Raw genomic sequence first — 21570 nt, forward strand, 5'->3', positions numbered from 1 at the left:
CTTGCCTCTCCCGTGAGATTTATGAGTTCGCTAAGGGCAAGCACCAGAGCATAGTGTAGGGGGGAAAGAAAATAGACTTTGCAACCTGACAGACCTGGGTCATAGTTTAAAAATTATAATGTCCATGAAGTGTCTAGTGGAGTGACAGGTACAGATGAGCCAAGTATCAAATGGATATGATTTTTATTATTTCTTTGTATCCCTTTCTGCCCAATGTGCTGGGCAGAACAAGATTAAATAAATATCAGATTTAATTCTTAAGATACTGTTAAATGATAATAAATTCTTCATCAGTTAATTGTACCCATCATAATTGCTAATATTGTTTGGAGTCAATCAACTCATGATAATGAAAACTTGCCTTACCCTGGGACAGAGAGGAGAATAGAAAATGAGATACTCTGCTTTCCCTTAACCCTGTGCAAATGCCACATTGGAAAACTAGACCCCTGAAAATCATGAGCTCCTCAAGGACAAGTTCTGTGATTTCTCTAAGCTGCCATTTCTGTTGCACTTAATCTAGCACCAAGCGCATGGTATTTACACAGTACTTACTAAAATAAAATAAATAAATTGGATGTTGATGAAGAGGAGATTTCTGGGCCTCTGAAGACATTAGGAGTTTTCTTTCCTGAACTACAAAATGTCATGTGCTACCATGGCATTCTAACTCCTTAACTACTGCTCTAAACTCTATTTGTAATACAGTTATATATAGTTTCTGTGCATATACAATACGGTATATCTTACCATCCTTTCCAAAAACGTCATGGGGATTATATGATTTCAGAGATTATGCTTGACACATGAACAAGCTAAAAATATTTCCTAGACTGAAGCCAGGGCTTAATAAATATTTTCATCACGATGACTCATCAAGCTTAATATGCTGGCGTACTGTGTGAGAAATCTTATTTAAATGGTTCAGTCAAGCCCAAGCTTGTGGGAATTTATGTAGGACTAAATAATGTAGACATTTAAAAACTTCTCAATCGTCTGTTTTCCCCTTTTTAAAGCTTTACAAGTATAGTAACAACCACATAATCCAAGTGTGTGCTAATTTTCTATTATTTAGGCATTATAAGAACATAATATTTTAAAACCACTTGATTCTATGTTATCCTTCTGTTATTTTCTGGAGTATTTGTTTATCTGTAATAGCTAGTTCTGTGAACAGAGGGACAGTAGCACCTGCACCTTCTGACTGTGTGTAGTGTTAGGAAATAGCACTACTCCTTCCCCCCGTCCCATGCTCCTGCCAAGCTGGTCTCTTCAACACCTCTGAACAGTCCAGTTCTACCACCTTCCCCAGACATGTCACTTACTCGCCCCCCACCCCGCCCACCGGCCCGACACACATGCACATTCTATTGTGGAAATTCCATGCCTTTCAAGGCTCAATTCCAAGACTACCCTCTCAAAGAGGGCAGCAGGTGCTCCACAGAGGCTTGAATTGAGTTTAATAACAGCAATTTTCTTCCTAATTTAACCCCTCATGTACTCTTATTTGGAATGAATAAATCCATTAAATATCTCTTTCTAGAGAATAGGTGTGTATGTGTAAACGGAGAGTGTATTGCAAGCATCGCAAACACAAATGTTTACAGGGATGAGGCCGTTAAAGTAGACGAGCACGGTAGGCCTGGTATTAAGAATGTGGACAGCGGCAGGTGCTGTGATAAAATAGTGAACATGTGCTTGTATATAGAAGCAACCGCTGATATTTGTAGCTGATTTTTGCCCAATTTTGTCCTGTCATTTTCGGAATGCCTAGAAATGTGCCTGGCACATAGTAGAACCTCAATACATATTGTTGAACGAGAGACTGAATTTGTGCTAAAAGAGAAACCATTGCTTCCAAGTCTCCCAATTTCTCAATAAAGAAACAAAATCCAACAATTTTGTCCTGGGAGCATTCTAAATTTTTAATGTTGATGATGACCCCATTAAAATGAAGTCTTTTCTGACCAAATACATCCACAAGCTTGACCGGAGAGCCAGTACCTTGCTACCCATCCTATATTTGCTTTTTTAAGAGGCATTCATTTCTAATAATTTTATAAAGGGTAATAACTCAAATATTACTTCTAGCTTCTATCCAGCTGCAGTCATGAAAAAATACTAAAATAATAAGAGAAAAGATAATGGGTAGGATAGAGAGGAATTGCATTTAACATTTTCTGAAACGTTTTTATTTGGATTCTCACTTGATCCTTACAACAGCTCAGTTAAATGGAAAGAAAGTAGCTTTCAACTCCATTTTACTGCCGTTGAATACATCCAGTCTTTCCACTGCTGTTCTGATTGAATGGTGATTATTTATTGACCCATTTTAAAAGCAGCCCCAAAGTCCATGTAGTTCTCGTCTTTGTACATTCAGTCAAACTGACTGACCTCAGAGAACTCAGAGTGCAGGGCTTTTACCTGCTCAGTTGGTAGCTTGTAACTCGTCCATTTTGGGATGAGCTATTTCAGGGGGCTTCATAAAGGAGCCACCTGCCTGGACATTCAGGAAGGCTGGGTTCTTTAGATATGGTGCTGCCTAAAGCAACCTGAAAAGAACATCATAAAGCATGTCCTGATTGTTGCCTTCCTCACGGCCTCATCTGGAAAATACGTCTGCCTGCCAAATACAGCAGGCTCAGGAAATCAAAATAGAAACGGGAAACAAAGGAAATTAGAGACAAATTTATTTTCAGAGTGTGTCCTTGTCCTGTGAAGAGCAAAGGAATGCTGCATCTGTTTGAGGTCATTACCTAGACGTTACAGGTAACAACCCTCAAGTCAAACATGTCCAAGCATGTAGTTAGCCTGTTGTCAAATCTGGAGATGAGAGACCTAATACAAGCAGACAAGTATCATGTAAAAGTGAATGACTTTCCACTCCTTATTAAGTCTTCATTTGGTTTTAGATGTCTTAGGCTGCCAGGGAAATTGTCTATCCTGTACCTTCAAGACTTAGAAGTACTGGGGCCCAAACAATCAATTTTTGGTTTAGAATTTAAAGAGGTAAGAATTCCAGACAGTTGGTATGGAACAGATGAATAAATATGTTTCCATACACCACCTGTTTCTCCTATTCCCCTACCTGGTGCACCACACACTCACACACACACACACACACACACACACACACACACACATTCATTAATTCCACTGTATCTAACTAATAAAAAGTGTTAAGTGGAGCTGAAAATATATATATTCTTAGGAAATGAGAAGTTTCCTAAGTGCACAAAGGTAAATTTAGCAATCAAGGTGCATGGGGCACTTGGATTAAGATGGTCTTGTTAGGTTCTTTGAGGACTTTGACATTTTTATAATTTGTGCTGGCTGAACATCAGCTGTGCTGCTGGCTGGGGGGGGGGGACCCTAGCCAATGAAATAGTATAACTTTGTCTTTAAGCCTAGGACTGGGAACTATGTCAGTCTATAGCACATGTATGTAAAGAAATATTTGTATTTAATTATAATTGTTTAAGAGCATGCAGAAGTAAAGTGGCTAATGTGCTTCCTAAGATGAGATACCTAATATAAGTTAAACAGGTCCTAAGTATAATTTTCTGATGTCTGTGCCAACACATTTGCCATTCTGAAATCATGTGTAATTTTCATACTGTTTTCCAGAGTGGCTATATATGCAACAGATGAATCACTGAATTCTACCCATGAAACCAATAATACACTCTATCTTAACTAAATTGAATTTAAATAAAAAAATTTTTTAAATGAAAAAAAAAGTCATGTGTAATTTTCAAGTAAATAATGTCTCTAGATTTACTACTGATCTTACTATGTTGGTCATTAAATCCACACTTCTCTTGTGACCATCAGTGTCTGTTGGAGCCTGTATGTTACTAGTGTGCAGAATGCAGCTGCAATGCACACCAGGAAAGAGACAGAACATCAGGGCAAAGGGCAGATGACACTTTCCTGAGGTCAAATCACTGTGTTGCAGACCCACCACGTGCCCCTACAGCTTTTTCCAGTGTCCAAACCAAAATGTGTTCCTTTCCTGGCAGTTCTAAAGCCTGAGGGATCCAAATAGATCAGATAAAATATAATAAAGAAAAATGAATATATGCATTCATGCCTTTATTCATCTCACAGTCTGGAGAACCTGTGATATGTCAGGCACTGTGGTATACAAGAGACACAAAAACAAAAGAAAAAGCTGGGAGAGCGTGGCTAGGACACAGTGAAGGTGTGCCAGATGGAGCAGCCAACGAGAATAAAGGTAAGGGGATAGGACGATTTGTGAGCAGGGTCGCGATCATTCACGAAGACAGGAAAATGGGGTATAAGGAGCAAAAAATGAGAAAAGACAATAAAAACCGAGTTCAGCAATTTGATTTTTACACTGAAAGTTTAGAGTGTACAGAATATCCCTCAGTCAATAGCAGAGAATACCTATGCTGAAACTACTTGATAGAAACTGTTTTTGTAATGACTGGCATTCAGTTCCTGCCAAATGCTTTCTGAGATAATATTTTAAAAATTGTCATGGGAATGTAGGCAATATTGAGAAAGATCTTCATGTGATTCTTATTCATCATACCCACTTCCTAAGAAGAGAAAAAATGGTATAATGAATGTATTAATCATTCATTTGTCAAATTTCATCTCTATATTAAGCCAGGTCACCAAGAAGCTTTTTAGCATCATCATGCATTTTAATTCCTCCTGTAGATAGCATGATACCCTGGCCTTTCTCCAAGGCTAATGTAGGAAATAATTATACAGGGGAACATCTTGGAATTGTTCAAACTATTAAAAATAAGTATATTGTCTATTATATTGTCCAAAATGATTTATATGTTTTCACACATATTCCTGTTTGTTCTCCAGGTTCTTCCATAGCTGTAAAAGCTACATAACCCAGTGTTTACCTCCTTATTGTGGATGATGAAAGCCCAGAGCTAAGTTTTGATTAATACAGACATTAAAGTTTTTTTCCATATTAGTTGTATGATTTGAAGCAAATTACTTAAACTCTGAGCTTCCGTTCTCTCTGCAAAATGGGAATAATAATGACAATATTAATAGAAGTAAGAATAAATAATAGCGCCTGTTATACTTCCTAAAGATACTTTGCTTTCTGATATATATCAGATATACTCTGATGGTGTCTAACTCTGAAGAACATTGTTCAGTTGGAGATAAAAATGGTATCAGATATGAAATAATAAATGGGAACTTTACTTAAAAAAAAAAAGAAAAACTCTGGTTATATTGTGTAATATGTGGGTATATGTGACTGTTTAAATAAAATGTAAACTGTTCCCTAGCCTCGGAAAGACCCTAATCAGAATCCATATCCCAAGGTAAGCACGTCAAATATTATCGATGAAACTACACCAAAAAGTTTGCCCATCAGGATGAAGGATGTTAGAAATCTGTATAGTGAAATGACAGGTGTTTAAAGTTCACTGTTGCCTGGCAAGTTGGTAAGGACATCACTGCCCTTTCCTAAACAAGTACTAGAATACAAAAAGCCCAACAGCTCAATACTTTCAAAAATGTGTTTTAGATCTCAACTTCCATGTAGCACTATGTCATTCCCTTTTCGTGGAGTATTCTGTTGCCTGACCCAGCTCAAATATTGGCTGGTCCTTCCTTTGCTGCAAATGCCTAGAATGTAAAAGAAAAGGAATTTTCATTCACAGTTTTTCCTAAAGTTTCTCAGGACAGAGAGAAAGGACCCCCTTGAACTTACAAAAAAAGGACATATAATGTTTGTGTCTGCTTGCCAATTAATCCTCGTAAAAGAATTCGGTGTAAGATTTGCTATTGTTGCAATAAACCACCCAGTAGCCTGGAGATCTAGAACTCCACTTGCCTTAGATTAGTAGGCTAAAGATATTTACAAAGCAACTAGACGGTTGATGGTGAAGTCATATCTAGCTTTCTGGCAGATTTATAGAAGCTAAAAAGAAATATATGATAAGAAAATGTTCTAAAAACTACATTTAGGCAAAATAAAATTAAATAAATTGGGACAAAACAAAATTAAGCAAGGAGCTAACTTTGTAGCAATAAATAGATTAAAATGTATTGCAAGTAGTTGTTCTTAAGTGTGTATCTTCTGATTTAGCAATTCTACTTCTAGTACTTTTGTATGAGAAAATCATATGATAATATATAAAAATTGAAATCCAGGAATGATCACTGTTACATTGTTCACAACAGTGAAAACTGGTAATGCCCTGTTACTTTCAACAGATTGTTATTTAGTAAACTATAGTACATCTATACAATGTAATAATTTCCATCATTACAATGATAATATAAAACTGTATTATTGACATAGAAAGATGTCCATAATATATCTTAGATGAAAAAATAGATTACAAAAACAGTGAAACAGCATCATTGTATTTTTCTTAAAATATATACGTACAGAAAAAGTCTTGAATGATGTACACTAAAATATTGGAAAAGAATATATCCGGAAGGTGTAATTAAGGATATCTTTAGTATTCTTTTTATAATTTTGCATGTTTTACTAATAATATAATCAATATATATACTCAGAAAACAAAATAAAGGAAAACTTCATATTTCCATCTCAAATCATAGTACTAGAAAATAAACTTATGAATTCAGGCTGATGAAACCACTTGGGTAACTCTCACTCACAAACTCAGGTTTGCAGATGAGTTGTGCTTCTTAATGTCTCAAGGAACTTCCAGCCCTTTGTACTCATTCAATTCTTGATTTTGATAGTGTTGCAATGATCTGCACTAGAGAAATTAAGAAATTCTTTCCATTTTTTTTTTTTTAAAGATATTATTTATTTATTTAACAGAGACAGAGACAGCCAGTGAGAGAGGGAACACAAGCAGGGGAGTGGGAGAGGAAGAAGCAGGCTCATAGCAGAGGAGCCTGATGTGGGGCTCGAACCCAGAACGCTGGGATCACGCCCTGAGCCGAAGGCAGACGCTTAACCGCTGTGCCACCCAGGCGCCCCAGAAATTCTTTCCATTTTTGAAGATATCAGTTGGTCTTCTTAATTTAACTTACTTTTACCATCTTACTATTCAGACTTCAAAGGCATTTACTGTTCATGTTATCCGCCCACCTTTGTTTCTTGTTTCTTGTTAGGTGATTCTACTATGCTTATTGTCAAACTGTTTCAGATTCTCTTAAAATAAGTAACCAACAACAGATGAAGACACCATAGTGTATATGACAAACTGTAAAGGTTATCCTCAAAAGTAAATAAATAAATAAAAATAAACATTATCCTCTTCAACTTACTTAAATCTTTGAGTAATTTTCCAGTATCCTTTGCATAGAGACAAATATGCTCTGCTATGTATTCAACATATCCCATCAGCTATCTACTTATTTTTATGCTGATCTGCAGGCTCTCAAATGAGTTCAAGACACAAACATTTCTATTAATGGTTTAGCTTCCTCTTTGTACTTCCTCTAAGATATCACTTAACTGTGTTTATGGTAATAATAAAAAGTGCTGAGTAATCCCCAGTGAAACTATTGATTTTTGATGGATTACCAGTGGATGCTGAAACCATTATATGAAAATTTTGGTGGTTAACAGAATAATTGTAAGGTTTGAGAATTTACCCTACAGGTTACTTGTTAATTACAAATGGGAAAAGTTACCTTTACTGTGGGAAAATCTGGTGGAAACCACCTTAACCGAGAAATCAAATTTAACTTCATTAGCAGCAGGAGAAGCTGATATTATGTGCCTTCTGAAGTAATATGAAGTACAAACTATTGCCTATAGACTATTCTTGTCAAGACTGTTTCACTTAAATCTAACCAAGCTTTTTTTTTTATTTCTTTTTTTTACTTTTTTTTTTATTATTATGTTCCGCTAGCCAGCATATAGTACATCATAAGTTGTTGATGTAGTGTTCAGTGATTCATTAGCTGCATATAACACCCAGTGCTCATCCCAACACGTGCCGTCCTTAATATCCATCACCCATTACCCCATCCCCCACTCCCCTCCCTTCTGTAACCCTCAGTTTGTTTCCCGGAGTCCAGAGCCTCTCATGGTTTTTCTTCCTCTCTGATTTCTTCCCATTCAGTTTTCCCTTCCTTCCCCTGTGGTCCTCTGTGCTATCCCTTATGTTCCACATATGAGTGAAACCATATGATCATTATCTTTCCCTGCTTGACTTATTTCACTTACCATATAGATATAAGTCTCATTTCATGGGAAATACAGAGGACAGAGTAATATAATAGGTTACTTAACATCAGGAAGAAACAACATGAGAAATCCAGATTGTAGGCCATTCTACGAAACAATTGCCCTTGTCTCTTCAAAGAGTCACTATAATGGGGAAAAAAAGTTGGAGAATGTTCTACACATAACAAACAAAATGCGATATCGGAAGATTTGTTGGATCTTGGTTTGAAAAAAAAATAGCTATAATAGACATTTTAGGGACAATTGAGAATATTTGAATGTGAATTAAATATTGAATGATATTGCAGAATCACTACATTTTTAAGTGTGATGATGATATTATGGGTATAAAGGAAAATATGCTTATTCTTAGAAGATGAACACTGATTTAGTTGTGGGGAAGACATGGTCCTCTCAAAAACAGAGAGAAGAGGGCAAGAGAGAGCAAGCAAATATGGCAAAATATTAATACTTGTTGAATTTAGATGATAAACATGGGAGCACTCATTTTACTATTATTTCAACTTTCCGTTTGAAATTTTTCATAATAAAATGGGGAATAAGGGAAGGTTAAAACCAAAAAAAAAAAGATAAGCCCTTTATATGAATACTTGGCATTCTGAATGCATTTGCAAACCCATATCATAAAGTTAGGATACTTAGAATTCTCCTTTCATGGTTCTTTTCTTCTAAAACTGCTTCAGAGAAAACACTTTGAGTACTCTTATAAGACTGGCCCTGTCTTGAGGGATTTATGGATTTTTTTCTGTCTGTTTATAACCTCCTGTAAAGCTTCTGGAACCTTTTGGATTAATCATCAATAAACATTTACTAAGCACTTCCCAGAGATCAAGGCACTCTACTAGTCACAGTGGGCTTAATAGTGTTCAGAGTAGACTCAGTCACTGTCTCAGGTGTCAGCAAAATGTTTCTGTTCTTTATCTAGTAATGAGATTATTTTAAGTGATGTCAACTGGGAAATTCAATCTAACAAATGACTGAATATGTCCCAGGTAGAAGACTCAGTGCTCTCTGCCAAGGGTGTGGATGAGATTGCTTAAATTTGGGTCATGGAGGTTGAGAGAGTCACGTGGGAATATTTACTAAGTGTGGAATTCAAAAATCTGCTTGGATCACTCTATCCTTTGACTACAGATAAATTAGGCTCAACGTTTACTCCCTGATTTGTGCAAAGTCCAGTGGCCTCCCCAGGGTTGTTGTAAATTTTTGGGTGCCATAGATTCTCATGGCCTTCTCAGACTCTGCTCAGCTCATGGTGAATTAATTCAGTTCTTGTTCTATTCATATCACCTCAATCACACTCCTTGATTTGCATATGAAAACAACAATTTTATATATTTATTAGAATTTTCTGATAGAGCATGTGGTCAGTAATGTTGTCAGGTGGACTGGAGAGACCCTTGGCCCTGAGGCCTCCATCCAGCCCATCCCCAGGATGTCACCAAATGTTCTTAGTCCCCTTGCAAGAAAGAATTCAAAGACAGACCAGACACAACAATTGAGTGGCACAAGTAGGACAGTTTATTAAAGTGAGAGTATACTCGTGAGGTGTAAGAGTGAGCGAGCTCAAGGGAGAGCTGTGTGCCCTCGGGTTTGGGTCTCTATCTTTTACTGATAGTTGTTAACTAGGGGGCGTAATATTTATTACTTGGGGAGGGGATTTCTTTGAGAGCAGGGTTTCATGCCTTTTCTTCTTTACTTGGTCAGGGTCTCTGGCCTTCTCTGTCTTGGGCCTGTCTGGTTTGATCAGGCTTCTGGTGGCTTTGCTTTTGGAGTGCTGCTAGGACAGGTTTCCAACTTTCCCAATAGCTAGCCATGACTCTCCCTTTGCTGGACTCCAGGCATCCTGTTAAAGCCAAGTAGCTGCCTACTCTAACGGTAACGTTAATATATGCAGGAAGGGGTCATATGTAGTCAAGAAGTTAAAATCTTCCCAGGTCATAAAAAATTCGAGATTCTATCCTATTTCCTTATTTTCAGGTTGAGCCTCTCTGGGAAAATGTCTTTCTAAACTTTAACATCTAAATTGCCAATGACCTTTTAGGAAACTCCATTCATTTAGTCTCTCCTTCAGGACCCATCCCCCTTTTCCCAACAGTACAAGTCCCAAGTCTAAGAAATTCAGTGTGAATTAATGCCTGGATCACCTGCCAGTCAATTTTTAGAGGGTTTTTGCCCTTTGAATCGAGCAAAATTTTGACTTTTTTGGGAGACCCTAGAGTGTTCCCCTAGGGTTCCTGGGCCCAGTTCCAAAATGGGAGAGAGGGTTCTCCCACATACAACACCAGAGGCATCAGATTCCACAGGTTAAGGGTCCAGTCCTAGAAGACTGCCTTCCCCACTCTCCACTTCAGACACCGGTGGCAAGCCCCAGGCTGTTTCCTGTGCTTCTGACAGACTGGCTGTAAATCAGAGGTTCCCAGGACTCCTCCTCAGGTTTGATTATTGCTAGAGGAAGTCACAGAACTCAGAGAAACATTTATATACTAGATCACCAGTTTTTATAGAAGGATATAACTCAGGAACAGACAGATGGAAGAATGCAAGGACAAGGTTATCATTGTAAGGGCACAGAGCTTCCATGCTCTCTCTAGCACAGCAGTCCCCCTGTATCTCCACACGCTCACCAACCCAGAAGCTCTCCAAACCCAGCCCTTTCAGGTTTTTATGGAGGTTTCATTACATAGGCATGATTGATTAACTCATGCCTCCAGCCTCCAGCCCCTCTCCCCCTCATTAAAGGTCAGGGGGTGGGACTCAAAGTTCCAACCCTTTAATCACATGGTTGGTTCTCCTGGCAACCAGTCCCCTACCCTAAGGTTACCTAAGAGCTCTACAAAAGTCACATCATTAGCATAATAGGAGATACCTTTATTAAATGAATGAATATATCAAAAAGAAAGAAAGAAGAAACCTTTATTGCTCTCATCACAGGAAATTACACGTGTTTTAGGAGCTGTGAGCCAGGAGCCCTGGACGAAGACCAAATACATATGAGAAATATATTTTGGCCCTCTGAATGACAAAATATGTATTTCTTATAAATCACAAAATTGTAGGCATCAAAGAGATGGAGGATGCAGGAAGAGGGCTTGGTACTCCCCGCTCGGCAAAGTAGTCTTTAGTGAGCAAGATCTCCCAGTCTAGTCCCCCTGAAACTCCTCCCTTCAGTTGAAGAGCTGAGGACATTCTTAATTACTGTTCTGACTGTGAGATCGAATTCACATACTTCCCAAAGATAAGCAATAACTTTTTGGAGGCAGATTGTCAAATCCCAAGAGAGAAAACCTTTCCCTGCCTGCCTTTTTAATTAGCAAGGTCATCTTCCTTACAATGAAGTGAATCTATCTTGTTATCACACAAAACAGTGATATTTTAAATCTCTGCCCCATCACACCCCTGAAACGCACACTTGTACACACACACCTTTTATTTGAGCCTTTTTAAGAATTGGAAACAGACCTGGGTGACTTTCTTGGTTCTTCCTATACCTGGACAAAGCTTTGAAGCCAGTACTAATAAGGTCTTAGATAATAAGTTCTTAGGCAAGGCCTTCCTCCTCCTCAGTTTTGATCTTGAAGGTGAAGGAAGAAGACAAATTATATTTTATTGTAACCATGAGACCAAGAAGGAATGGTTGCAGTTAAAAGATAGAAATTGGAGAGTGACAGACGAAGCAGTCAATAGACTAAGAAGAGAATCAAAAAGACTGTTTTAGAAAAAAGCCAGTCTGCAAAGCAATAAGGGGTGAATAGAACATGAGGAATTGGTGAGGTAAAATCCAATAGCGCTTTTTTTTTTCCAAGATTTTATTTATTTATTTGAGAGAGCCCATGAATGGGGGGAGGAGAGGGGAGGGGGAGAAGGAGAAGCAGACCTGTCCCCACTCCCCACCGCTGAGCAGGGAACCCCAAGGAGGTCTGAATCACAGGACCCTGAGATCATGACCTGAGCCAAAGTCAGACACTTAACTGACTGAACCACCCAGGTGCCCCAAAACAAATAGCACTTTTACAAAATCTAAGGGTAAAGCTGAAAAAAATGGGAAAGCAACATGGCCCCTATGTCCGGTTCTCAATTCAATACTTTCATGTACATAAAGCAATTTGCTTAGTCAAAAGATTAAACAAATCATTTGGGGAAATCTTTAAATCATATCTGCATTTAAGGCTTTAAGGATAAAAAAAAAGTCTATATTCCTTTGTGAACCTGAACGAGATGTGCTGTCCCCTTCTCGTCCTTGTACTAAGAGGCTGAGAGACCGGCCCTATGGTGGGAGCCCCACATGACATTACATAAAGAGACTGAGGCGTGTGAAGTAGTAAGAGAAATCTGATTATCCTGATATTTCTACACGGCCCCAAAGGAGCCTGTCGCTTCTAAGTAAATGACTTGATGCTGCATTGCACGGGCCCCAGCAATTCTGCGGAAGCACTCTTAGGCCACCAGGGGAGCGAACACTGGATCAATTTATCATACGCAGTGAAATGCTACCTGACCAGTCCTGATACAGCTGGGTGCCCAGATGAAAGCAAAAGCCAGGGTCTGTCTGATCCTGCCTTCCCAGATATCAAGCAAATTCTCCCAAGGGTAGCCAAGACAGATCCAGGGCTGTGCCCTTCTGTGGTTTCCCTGGAGTTCGCTGGCACCCTCCCTGCAAGAGCCTGCTATTTATTCTTTCTTTTTAGAAGCAATTGTAGCTACTTCTGATACAAAAAAAGGCAATTTAACGTTCTGCCAAAGTTCTGAGATTATTAAAACCATTTCCTTAATGTCTTTATTATAATAGCTATCATTCTGATCATCCCACATGTAACATTATTGTTTCTTAAGATTTCTAATGCATCTTAATCAGACATTTCATTTCCTAAGTTAACCATTTTTGAGGCACTTTCATACAGATTCTATTTCTCAGAACCTTTATTTTAAATCATTTATTAAATAAATGTCTGAAAATACTGAGTGAATGAGGTAAAACTTTTATTATTATTTTTTTGACAAATGAAATTGTGAGCAGTTCACTAAAACATGCAGTAAGGTTGTTTTCTGTTACATCCTCCTGGTAAGCAGATGACATGAAGGTGTAACATGTTTCAAGGTAAACAGTGTTAAATGTGCTTGGAGAAGGATGGTCGTTGCCTAGACAATACGTGGTTTAAAGCAAATATTTTTCTAACTCTCAGAGGATTTTAATGATGTCTATTAATAACCCAATTATATTTCATTATTCACTCCAGTTCTAGGTACATGGGCTTGAAGTTCTAACAGTGTTGACTTTAAAAAGCGTACTCTGTCCCTTCCAGATCTTGTCTGGAACAGAATGGGATTCAAAATACAGCCTATAGGTTATCAGGAAATACAAGAGCCAGTGCTTCAATCATCACTGTGGTCAGTGGATGGTTTCGATTCATGTAGAATAAAAATTAACCTTTATCTATTGCTAAGTATGTAGCAAAAGAATTACAGAACACGAACTATCTTGACTAAGTAATTCTTAATTATTTTAAAGCAGTAGCTTCTGAAAAAGCCATTTCTAAGATTCAGACCTAGATCAAAACTGGTGAAATAAAGAAATAAACTACTATTAGTGTAACACTGAAAATTAAAATTCAATAAAGTGAAAAATGACTATTATTTACAGACCATTGTTTTTAAATTTTAAAATTCTACCCTTCCGTTTTCTCACCAAGCATAGCTTAGTTTCTATTCGAATAGGTTTAAAGCTATATACACACGTAGAGGGCTTTGATCTTTGTTCAATCTTGAAATAATTCTAAAAATTGCAAGACTGGGGCAGTCTTCAGTTACTGAATATTTGCAACTGACAGGATGTAGCAGATGTCTGTAAGCTACAAAAACATTTCTGATGTATTGGTGGGATGTTCACATTAATATTCAGAACAGGAAAACAAAGGCACATAGCAATGCATATTATATTATATTTTATTATATTATATTATATTATATTAATTATATTATCAACGTTTGTTACCTCTACTTTTTATAGAGTGGAGGAAAGTACCAAGTCAGATAAATACTGAAGCCTGTCTTCATGAACCTGTTTTAATATGTCTTGGTTTTATCAGATTTGGTCATCAAATTGTGAGGTCACAAAACCAGATAAAATCCAGGGAGAATTTTGCACTTTTTTGGGGTCTACAGAGCAACATTGTTCTGACAGTGAAAATTACCCAAATATAATGTTTTAGGAAAAGAACACCTCATACAGACCATCTGATTAAGAGGAAGCTGAGGAGGGGATTCTACTATAGAGGCAGAGGAGAAATACTGTTTCCTTGACATTTTTCATTAGGTTCAGGGGAAATGACTCAGTTTACTATGAATAAACTAGTTCTCTTCCATTTGAAAATATGTCTGGTCCAGGCAGGTCTGTATAGCAGCTTTGCATGATACTTTAGGACAGGGAGTTGGGCTCCTGTTTTAGGCCGAGCTCTTTAGGCTCCTTAACTATCTCTAGAGCGAGATACTACCAAAGAGGGGCAATCATTTGTAATTGCAATAGCACCGAACAGCCATTTGGCCCTGGCTCAGACTTAACCACTAGCATCACTTACCGTGATCTATCCCTGCAATTATCTTACTGTGCAACTCCATGCCTGAGGATTAAATTGGATACACATTATTGTGTTTTAAGTCACTGCTTTTCAACTCTTGGTGAGAGGGTATTTACTTGCAAACTTATTGAGGGCAAACAAACCCTGAGAAGAAAATAGTAGGAGTTATCACCTGAAGATACTCTTCACTCTCTGGTCCAAAGAAAAAACTAGTTAAATTATACTGGAAAAGGCAGGATCAATTGTACACTCATTCATTCATTCCACAAATGTCTACCTGTGTTAGCTCTCAGCCAAGTTCCAGATCCTGTGTGGTAAAGAAAAACCAGTCTCTGCCTCATGAAGGTTAGAGGTTAGTCATAACATTCTGTGAACGATGTGAAGAACATTATACTCAATGTTTGAAGATCCCCTTGCTTCCCCTTATGAAAGTACTCTTCAGCCCTGCACTGCCCCCAGGGCTATGTTATCCTTTGAGTTTATCTTACTTAAAAAGTGTGTGTGTGTGTGTGTGTGTGTGTGTGTGTGTGTGTGTGTGTGTGTAACTTGTCAACAGTGGAACCAGTTTTCCCCTTTTCAAGCTGAGGGTTCATGGGGGAAATGTGATTGTTGGCTGTTCTTTTGTTCCCTCTCAGAATAGGGTGCATTTGTATTCTCATCTGAAAAGTGGAGAAAGATCTCAAGGTTGAAGTTCTAATCTTTTTTCTTCATCATTTATTTACTCAGTACCAGGAAAATTACTACAAATTGGTTATAAATTTATTCTTACTCTTAATGTAATATCATTTTACTCATAGCAACTCAATAAATGTCTGGTCATTGTATTCATGTAAAGCTTACCATTTTGTGCCCAGCAATTATTAGTTAGTAGGAGGCGAGAGGATGAGTAACATATAGTCCCTGCCCTCCGAGTGCTTCAAATGATGAAAATTTTATCATTGACACTAGAGAAGAGTCAAGGCTTTAACTAGAAAAAGTAAAGAAAAAACTACAGTAATTTATGTTTCATTCCATTTTCTTTAAAGAAGTGTTTCAGAAACTGTTCCAAAGTTGATTATACATTAATTTATTCCATGAGAAAAGGAGCTAATGATGAAATCAACTTAGGTTATATTATAGGTACACAAAGGATATGTAACAAAGTTAAATGGGTAGTTTACAGCAGGGCTTAGTACATTGGCTGTTCAAAGGGGTGCTAATATGCTAGGTTTCCCGAACTAATTTAACTATAGAATCTTGTTTTCTAGAATAACTATTAACTTCAGTCTCACAGAACACATGTTTTCCATTAAACACAGGAAAACACTGCTATAAATTATATTTCTTTGAATACTATTTCCTGGGATATGCTTTTATGTAATCTAAAAGAAAATGAAATATACCAGCAAGCAAAGCAAAAAAATTTATAAATAAATATGAACGACACAGTTTCCTAAGGCTGTTTAAACATTATACTTTAACATAAAGAATGAAAGCATCATTTTGTAGTTAAGAGGATTGGTTTATGAGTGTAGGTTTTAATCTCAACTATACCTCACTTATAGCCATATGACCTTGGGAAAGCAATATCAATTCTGAACCTGTTTCATCAATTCTATAGGAGTACTATCTATTTTGGCAAACTTGGTGGGTCACTGGAAATATCAAATGAGGTCATGGATATGAAACAATTTTAAAAACTCTTACATGGAAGGACTATTATTATGCTTCACCAGAAATACTGTGTGTCAGTTAATGCCCTGGGATAACAGAAGACTGTAAAGATGCATAACGAATCAGTACAGACATGTTAATTTTGACATTTCTCTGGGTAAAAAATATACATACTTCTGAATTATTTCAGCTGTTTTACATGTGGGGAAACTTAAATATTGAAAAGTAAATCATTCCTTCTTGTCTTCTTGAGCAAAAAGGGGCAATACCAGCTCCTGATTTCTAGAAAGATAATAACAGGCTTTATTTGTACATTATGGTGTCCAAACTATTTAGGGTTTCTTGTTAAGTAAATTCAAGTTACTAGAAAAAAAATGTTGGTTGTCAAAAGTCATGCAAATTATTTTTAATAAGGTTGCTTTTTATCTTCTCGAGGTTTAACTCTAGGTTGCCCTTTAAAATAAATGATATCATTGTTTTTAAGTTATAATTTATTCTATTCTTACTACTCTTACTACTTCTTACTACTCTTGGATTAAAATTTATTTCATTTTGCATATAATTCTAAGTGTTTTTATAAGATAAAGAGTGTATTACTTCAATTATCAATTTTTATTTCCTACTTTTTGGCTGTTCACAAAAAGACAAAAAGGGAGAGCGGGGTGCTAAAGGGAAAAAAATTAAATCATCTAGTTAATTAATTCCAGGAGGTAAATTTGAAACATTTTTGTTCATTTGTTTGAATTCAATTCTCCAGTTGTTTCATAATCATGCTCAGGATTATATAGGCCAAATATACTTTCAATGCCTAGTTTCAAATTCTTGTGAAGAAAAACTAGATTCTGTATTTTACTAACATTATCATATATTACTTAGTCAATATCTACCTGCTAGATGCTTTTTTCTAATTAATAGACTTCACTTTTAGAACAGTTTTAGGTTCACAATAAAATTCAACCGAAAGTATGGAAGCTTCCCACTAACCCCTGTCTCCACACATGTACACCTTCCCCCACTATCAACATCCTGCACCAGAGGGGGGGGGGGCATTTGCTACAATTGAGGAGCATTCATTGACACATCACTGTTTCCCTAAATCCATAGTTTACATTAAGGGTCACTCCTGGTGGTGTGCATTCTATGGATTTGGACAAATGTATGATGACTTGTATCCGCCACTGTAGTATCATACACAATAGTTTCACTGCCCCCAAAGTACATTGTGCTCTGCCTCCCTAATCCCTGGCAACCGCTGTTTTTACTGTGTCCATAATTTTGCCTTTTTCAGACAGTCACATAGTTGGAATTATAGGAAGCTTTTCTTTTTTTCCCTTCTAGATTCTTCGGATGGTCTAATAATTAAATTGACATAAAATCAATTAGCAGGAGAAAAAAAATGAATGTTGTATGTATGGGAACCTCAAAGATATGAGGCTCCAAGAAGTGGCCAAGGCAGGCAGCTTTTATATCTTTTAGGCAAAGAAACAATAAGTTTGTGAAGACTTCACAAGACAAACAAGTTTGGGCTTAGGGTGGTAAATTAGTGAGGAAGAAACAAGGTTTGTTTATACAGCCTTCTTGGCCTTGAATTCCCCATCTCTGGCAATAAGGTTGCCTGCTACTCTCCTGGTAAAGGGAGGATACCTTCACACGGGAGATTTATGTTCTACTTCCAGGAGGACCAAGTACAGTCAGAGTGCCTTTCTTCCACCAGCTATTTCCTAAGTAACTTTCATTTAAAATAATTAATCTGCCAAAGTGGCTCCCCTTCAGAATCATAAAGATATGTAGCTTTTTCAGATTGGCTTCTTTCACTTAGTAATATGCATTTTAGTTTCTTCCAGGTCTTTTCATGGCTTGAAAGCTCATTTCTTTTTAGCATTGCATAATATTCCATTATCTGGATATATCCCAGTTTATTTATCCATTGACCTCTGAAGGACATCTTGATTGTTTCCAAGTTTCAGCAGTTATGATTAATGCTGCTATAAATACCTGTGTGCAGGTATTTTTGTGGACATAAGTTTTCAGTTGATTTTGGTAAATATCAAGGAGCATAATTAATGGATTATATGAGAAGAGTAGCTTAGTTTTGTAAGAAACGGGCAAACTGTGCTCCAAAGTGGCTTACCATTTTGCATCAGCAGTTGAATGATATGGATCCACATCACGGGGAGCATGTGGTGTTGTCAGTGTTTTAGATTTTGGCTATTGTAGAGTGTAATGGTATCTCGGTATTGTTGTGATTCTCAAATCCCTGATCTTTTCATATGCTCACTTGTCATCTATACATTTTCGTTAATGAGGTAGCTGTTCAGGACTTTTGCCCTTTTTTTAATTGTGTTGTTCCTTTTCTAATTGTTGGGTTTTGAGTGTTCCTTTTTATGTTTTGGATAACAGTCCTTTATCAGATATGCCTTCTGTAAATATTTTCGCCTAGTCTGTGGCTTGTCTTCTCCTTCTATTGACCAGATAATTTTCTTCTGTAGAAATACTAGCTATAGCTAGAAGGTGATTTGTCATGTATTATTTATTTTATCCAACTTCAAAGAGATTTGATTTTGGACAAACAAGATTTTTATAAGACTTTAAACATCAAATTGATCCATGGTTTTTTGCCAGATTAATTTATATGCTAAATTGACTATTTCTAACATATTTTCCAAGTTTATTTTAGACACGTTCATAGACTAGAGTTAGCTTTAATAAATATTTTGTAAGGTACCCATCATTTCTTTCACACAGAACTTAAGCATTAAATAAATTAATCTTTACACTTAAAGTTTCCTATTTTACATAGGTAGTGGTAAAATGTATACTATATCTGGAGGTATTGCAAGTATTTTATATGTATTATTTCATTCAACCTTCAAAATCCTATGAGACAGGAGCTATTATTATTATCCCCATTTTATGGATGAGGAAACAAGGCAAAGAGAAAGTAACTTTCTGAAGGTCATATAACTTGTGTGTGGTTGGAAACAGTATTCAAACCCAAGCAACATAGTCCAGCAACCTGGACTTATCTATTACATTTCATTACTGTAGTCACGTTCCTCCTCTTCGGAACATTAAAATTCATGATTGCTCCTGGTTAGTAGTATACCTTCAGTTTTCTATCTTGTAGATTATTCTTTTTTAATTATTTTTTTTAGATTGAATTTTGAGGAAAGAACAGAGGAGGAAGCTATCACCCCAATTCGGTTATTTTTTTCCGTAAGTGTTCATAAATTGTATAGCCAAAAGTTCAGTGATTTTTTATAACTCAGTGATTGGGAAAAAAATTATATTAGCTAATGACTTAATTCTTGAGAACGATGTTAAGAACTTCTTTTTAATTTCTACATTAAAGTATTATCATTTATTATTTCTAAAATAATTAACCAGCCAAATAGTACCATTTGAGTAAAGGCAAAATGTTAAAATACATATGTTAAATGTTGTTTAATGGCTTCTTAGCTCATTTTATAATTGTTGCTACACTTCACTTAACATTTTTCTGGTTTTTCTTTGGTAATTAAGTACTTCAGGCTTTTCCGTGCCATTTAAGTAATAGTTTCTACACTGTTTTTCATTAAGAAATTAACAAGAAAAAAGACATTCCTTTAATACAAGCAAATTATTTTTCATACCGTTAACAGGAATAGGATTACGTTCTCTAGGAAATTTACGAGTAATTTTCCTGCCCAGTGATGGAATAGATGAGAGGAGGGTTGCTGAAGCACTTCCTAATCTTTCATCTTGTCACATTACGATTCATTAAAGGCCAAAATCCAAATGCCTTCTGTGAAGAAAGTAAAGTCACACATGTCCAAGGGCAGCTATACAAGGAAGAGCAATGGGTACATGTACAGGAAAGTCAATTTGATAAGAGAAAATGGTTTGATTCACTGAAGATACGTAATGTTGAACAAATCCAACTCAAATCTAAGGCCTTGAAGGGCATGATACATATATACCTAAAAATGTCCCCCCCACAATACTCTGCAGTTAGTTTGTTTGTAAAACCTATCTGCAGGTGATTCCTGAAAATAACAAGTAAGTATATGTAGTGCCTAGTAAGTATGAGTACTCTCCTCTCTGAGCATTGAGACCAGGTGCCAGCTTTTGTGAAGCCCGCAGTCTGGGAGGGGAAGGAAGATAAACAAACAATAAGCAGGTCAGCAATAAATTAGTATAAATTTCAGAGAGTGATAAGCTATAAGAAAATAAAGCAGGATGGGGGCGCCTGGGTGGCACAGTGGTTGAGTGTCTGCCTTCGGCTCAGGGCGTGATCCTGGCGTTATGGGATCAAGCCCCACATCAGGCTCCTCCGCTATGAGCCTGCTTCTTCCTCTCCCACTCCCCCTGCTTGTGTTCCCTCTCTCGCTGGCTGTCTCTCTGTCAAATAAATAAATAAATAAATCTTAAAAAATTAAAAAAATTAAAAAAAAATAAAGCAGGATGAATATAAAAGAACTGATGGCCTGTTGTTTTAATTTAAAATATTTAATCCATAAAATATTATTATTTAATACTCTTGTTTATATTATTTATTGCATGTCTATACCACATAAGTAAAACTAGAACACACAGGTTCTTAAAATCTGGATTCAGAAATAAAACATTTGAAGCCTCTATGTACCCTTCTCATCTCAACTTCTCCCTTACCCCTACCTCCAGAATTTGGCACCATTTAAGATTTGTACTTGTCATTTGCTTAGTTCCCCTAATGATTTTACCACACCCATATGTACTTGAAAATATATAGTTTTGTTTTGTGTGTTTAAAATATTATAAAAATGAAACCAGAGCTGGTTTTTTTTTCTGTTTTTTGTTTGTTTGTTTGTTTTGGTAACTGGCTTTTTTGAGTCTACGTTGTGTTCCGGTATTCATCCATATTGGTGCCTATTCATTTATTTTCAATGCTACGTATTAAATTTCAGTGTTTGAGTTCATTACAGAGTATTTCTCCATTCTGCTCTCTATTGGCATTTGGATTGTTTCCAGGTTGTTTGTTTTCTGTTTGTTTGCTATTACAGCAAACATAGTTCTGATCATTTTTTATGATACTTTTAATCTGATACATACGTGTTTCTTTATGGATATGTGCCTAGATGCGGAATTTCTGAGTCACAGGATATGTTAGTATTCGAATTTCCTAGATACACTTTC

At 36.7% G+C, this 21570-nt stretch overlaps 1 protein-coding gene across 1 annotated transcript in view; it reads left to right on the top strand.

The window, feature by feature from the left end:
• Window positions 1–4048: 4048 nt before the first annotated feature.
• The window catches only part of NLGN1 (neuroligin 1), a 126471-nt gene continuing 108949 nt past the window's right edge, over window positions 4049–21570 (top strand). The window contains exon 1 of the mRNA XM_087861405.1: window positions 4049–4237. Within this exon, the coding sequence (XP_087717531.1) occupies window positions 4090–4237 (148 nt within the window). The 5' untranslated portion in view covers window positions 4049–4089. The remainder of the gene's footprint in view (window positions 4238–21570) is intronic.

Source organism: Ursus americanus, chromosome 4, assembly GCF_024610735.1.
Source record: "Ursus americanus isolate L20-20 chromosome 4, mUrsAme1.1.p, whole genome shotgun sequence".
Classification (NCBI taxonomy): domain Eukaryota; kingdom Metazoa; phylum Chordata; class Mammalia; order Carnivora; family Ursidae; genus Ursus; species Ursus americanus.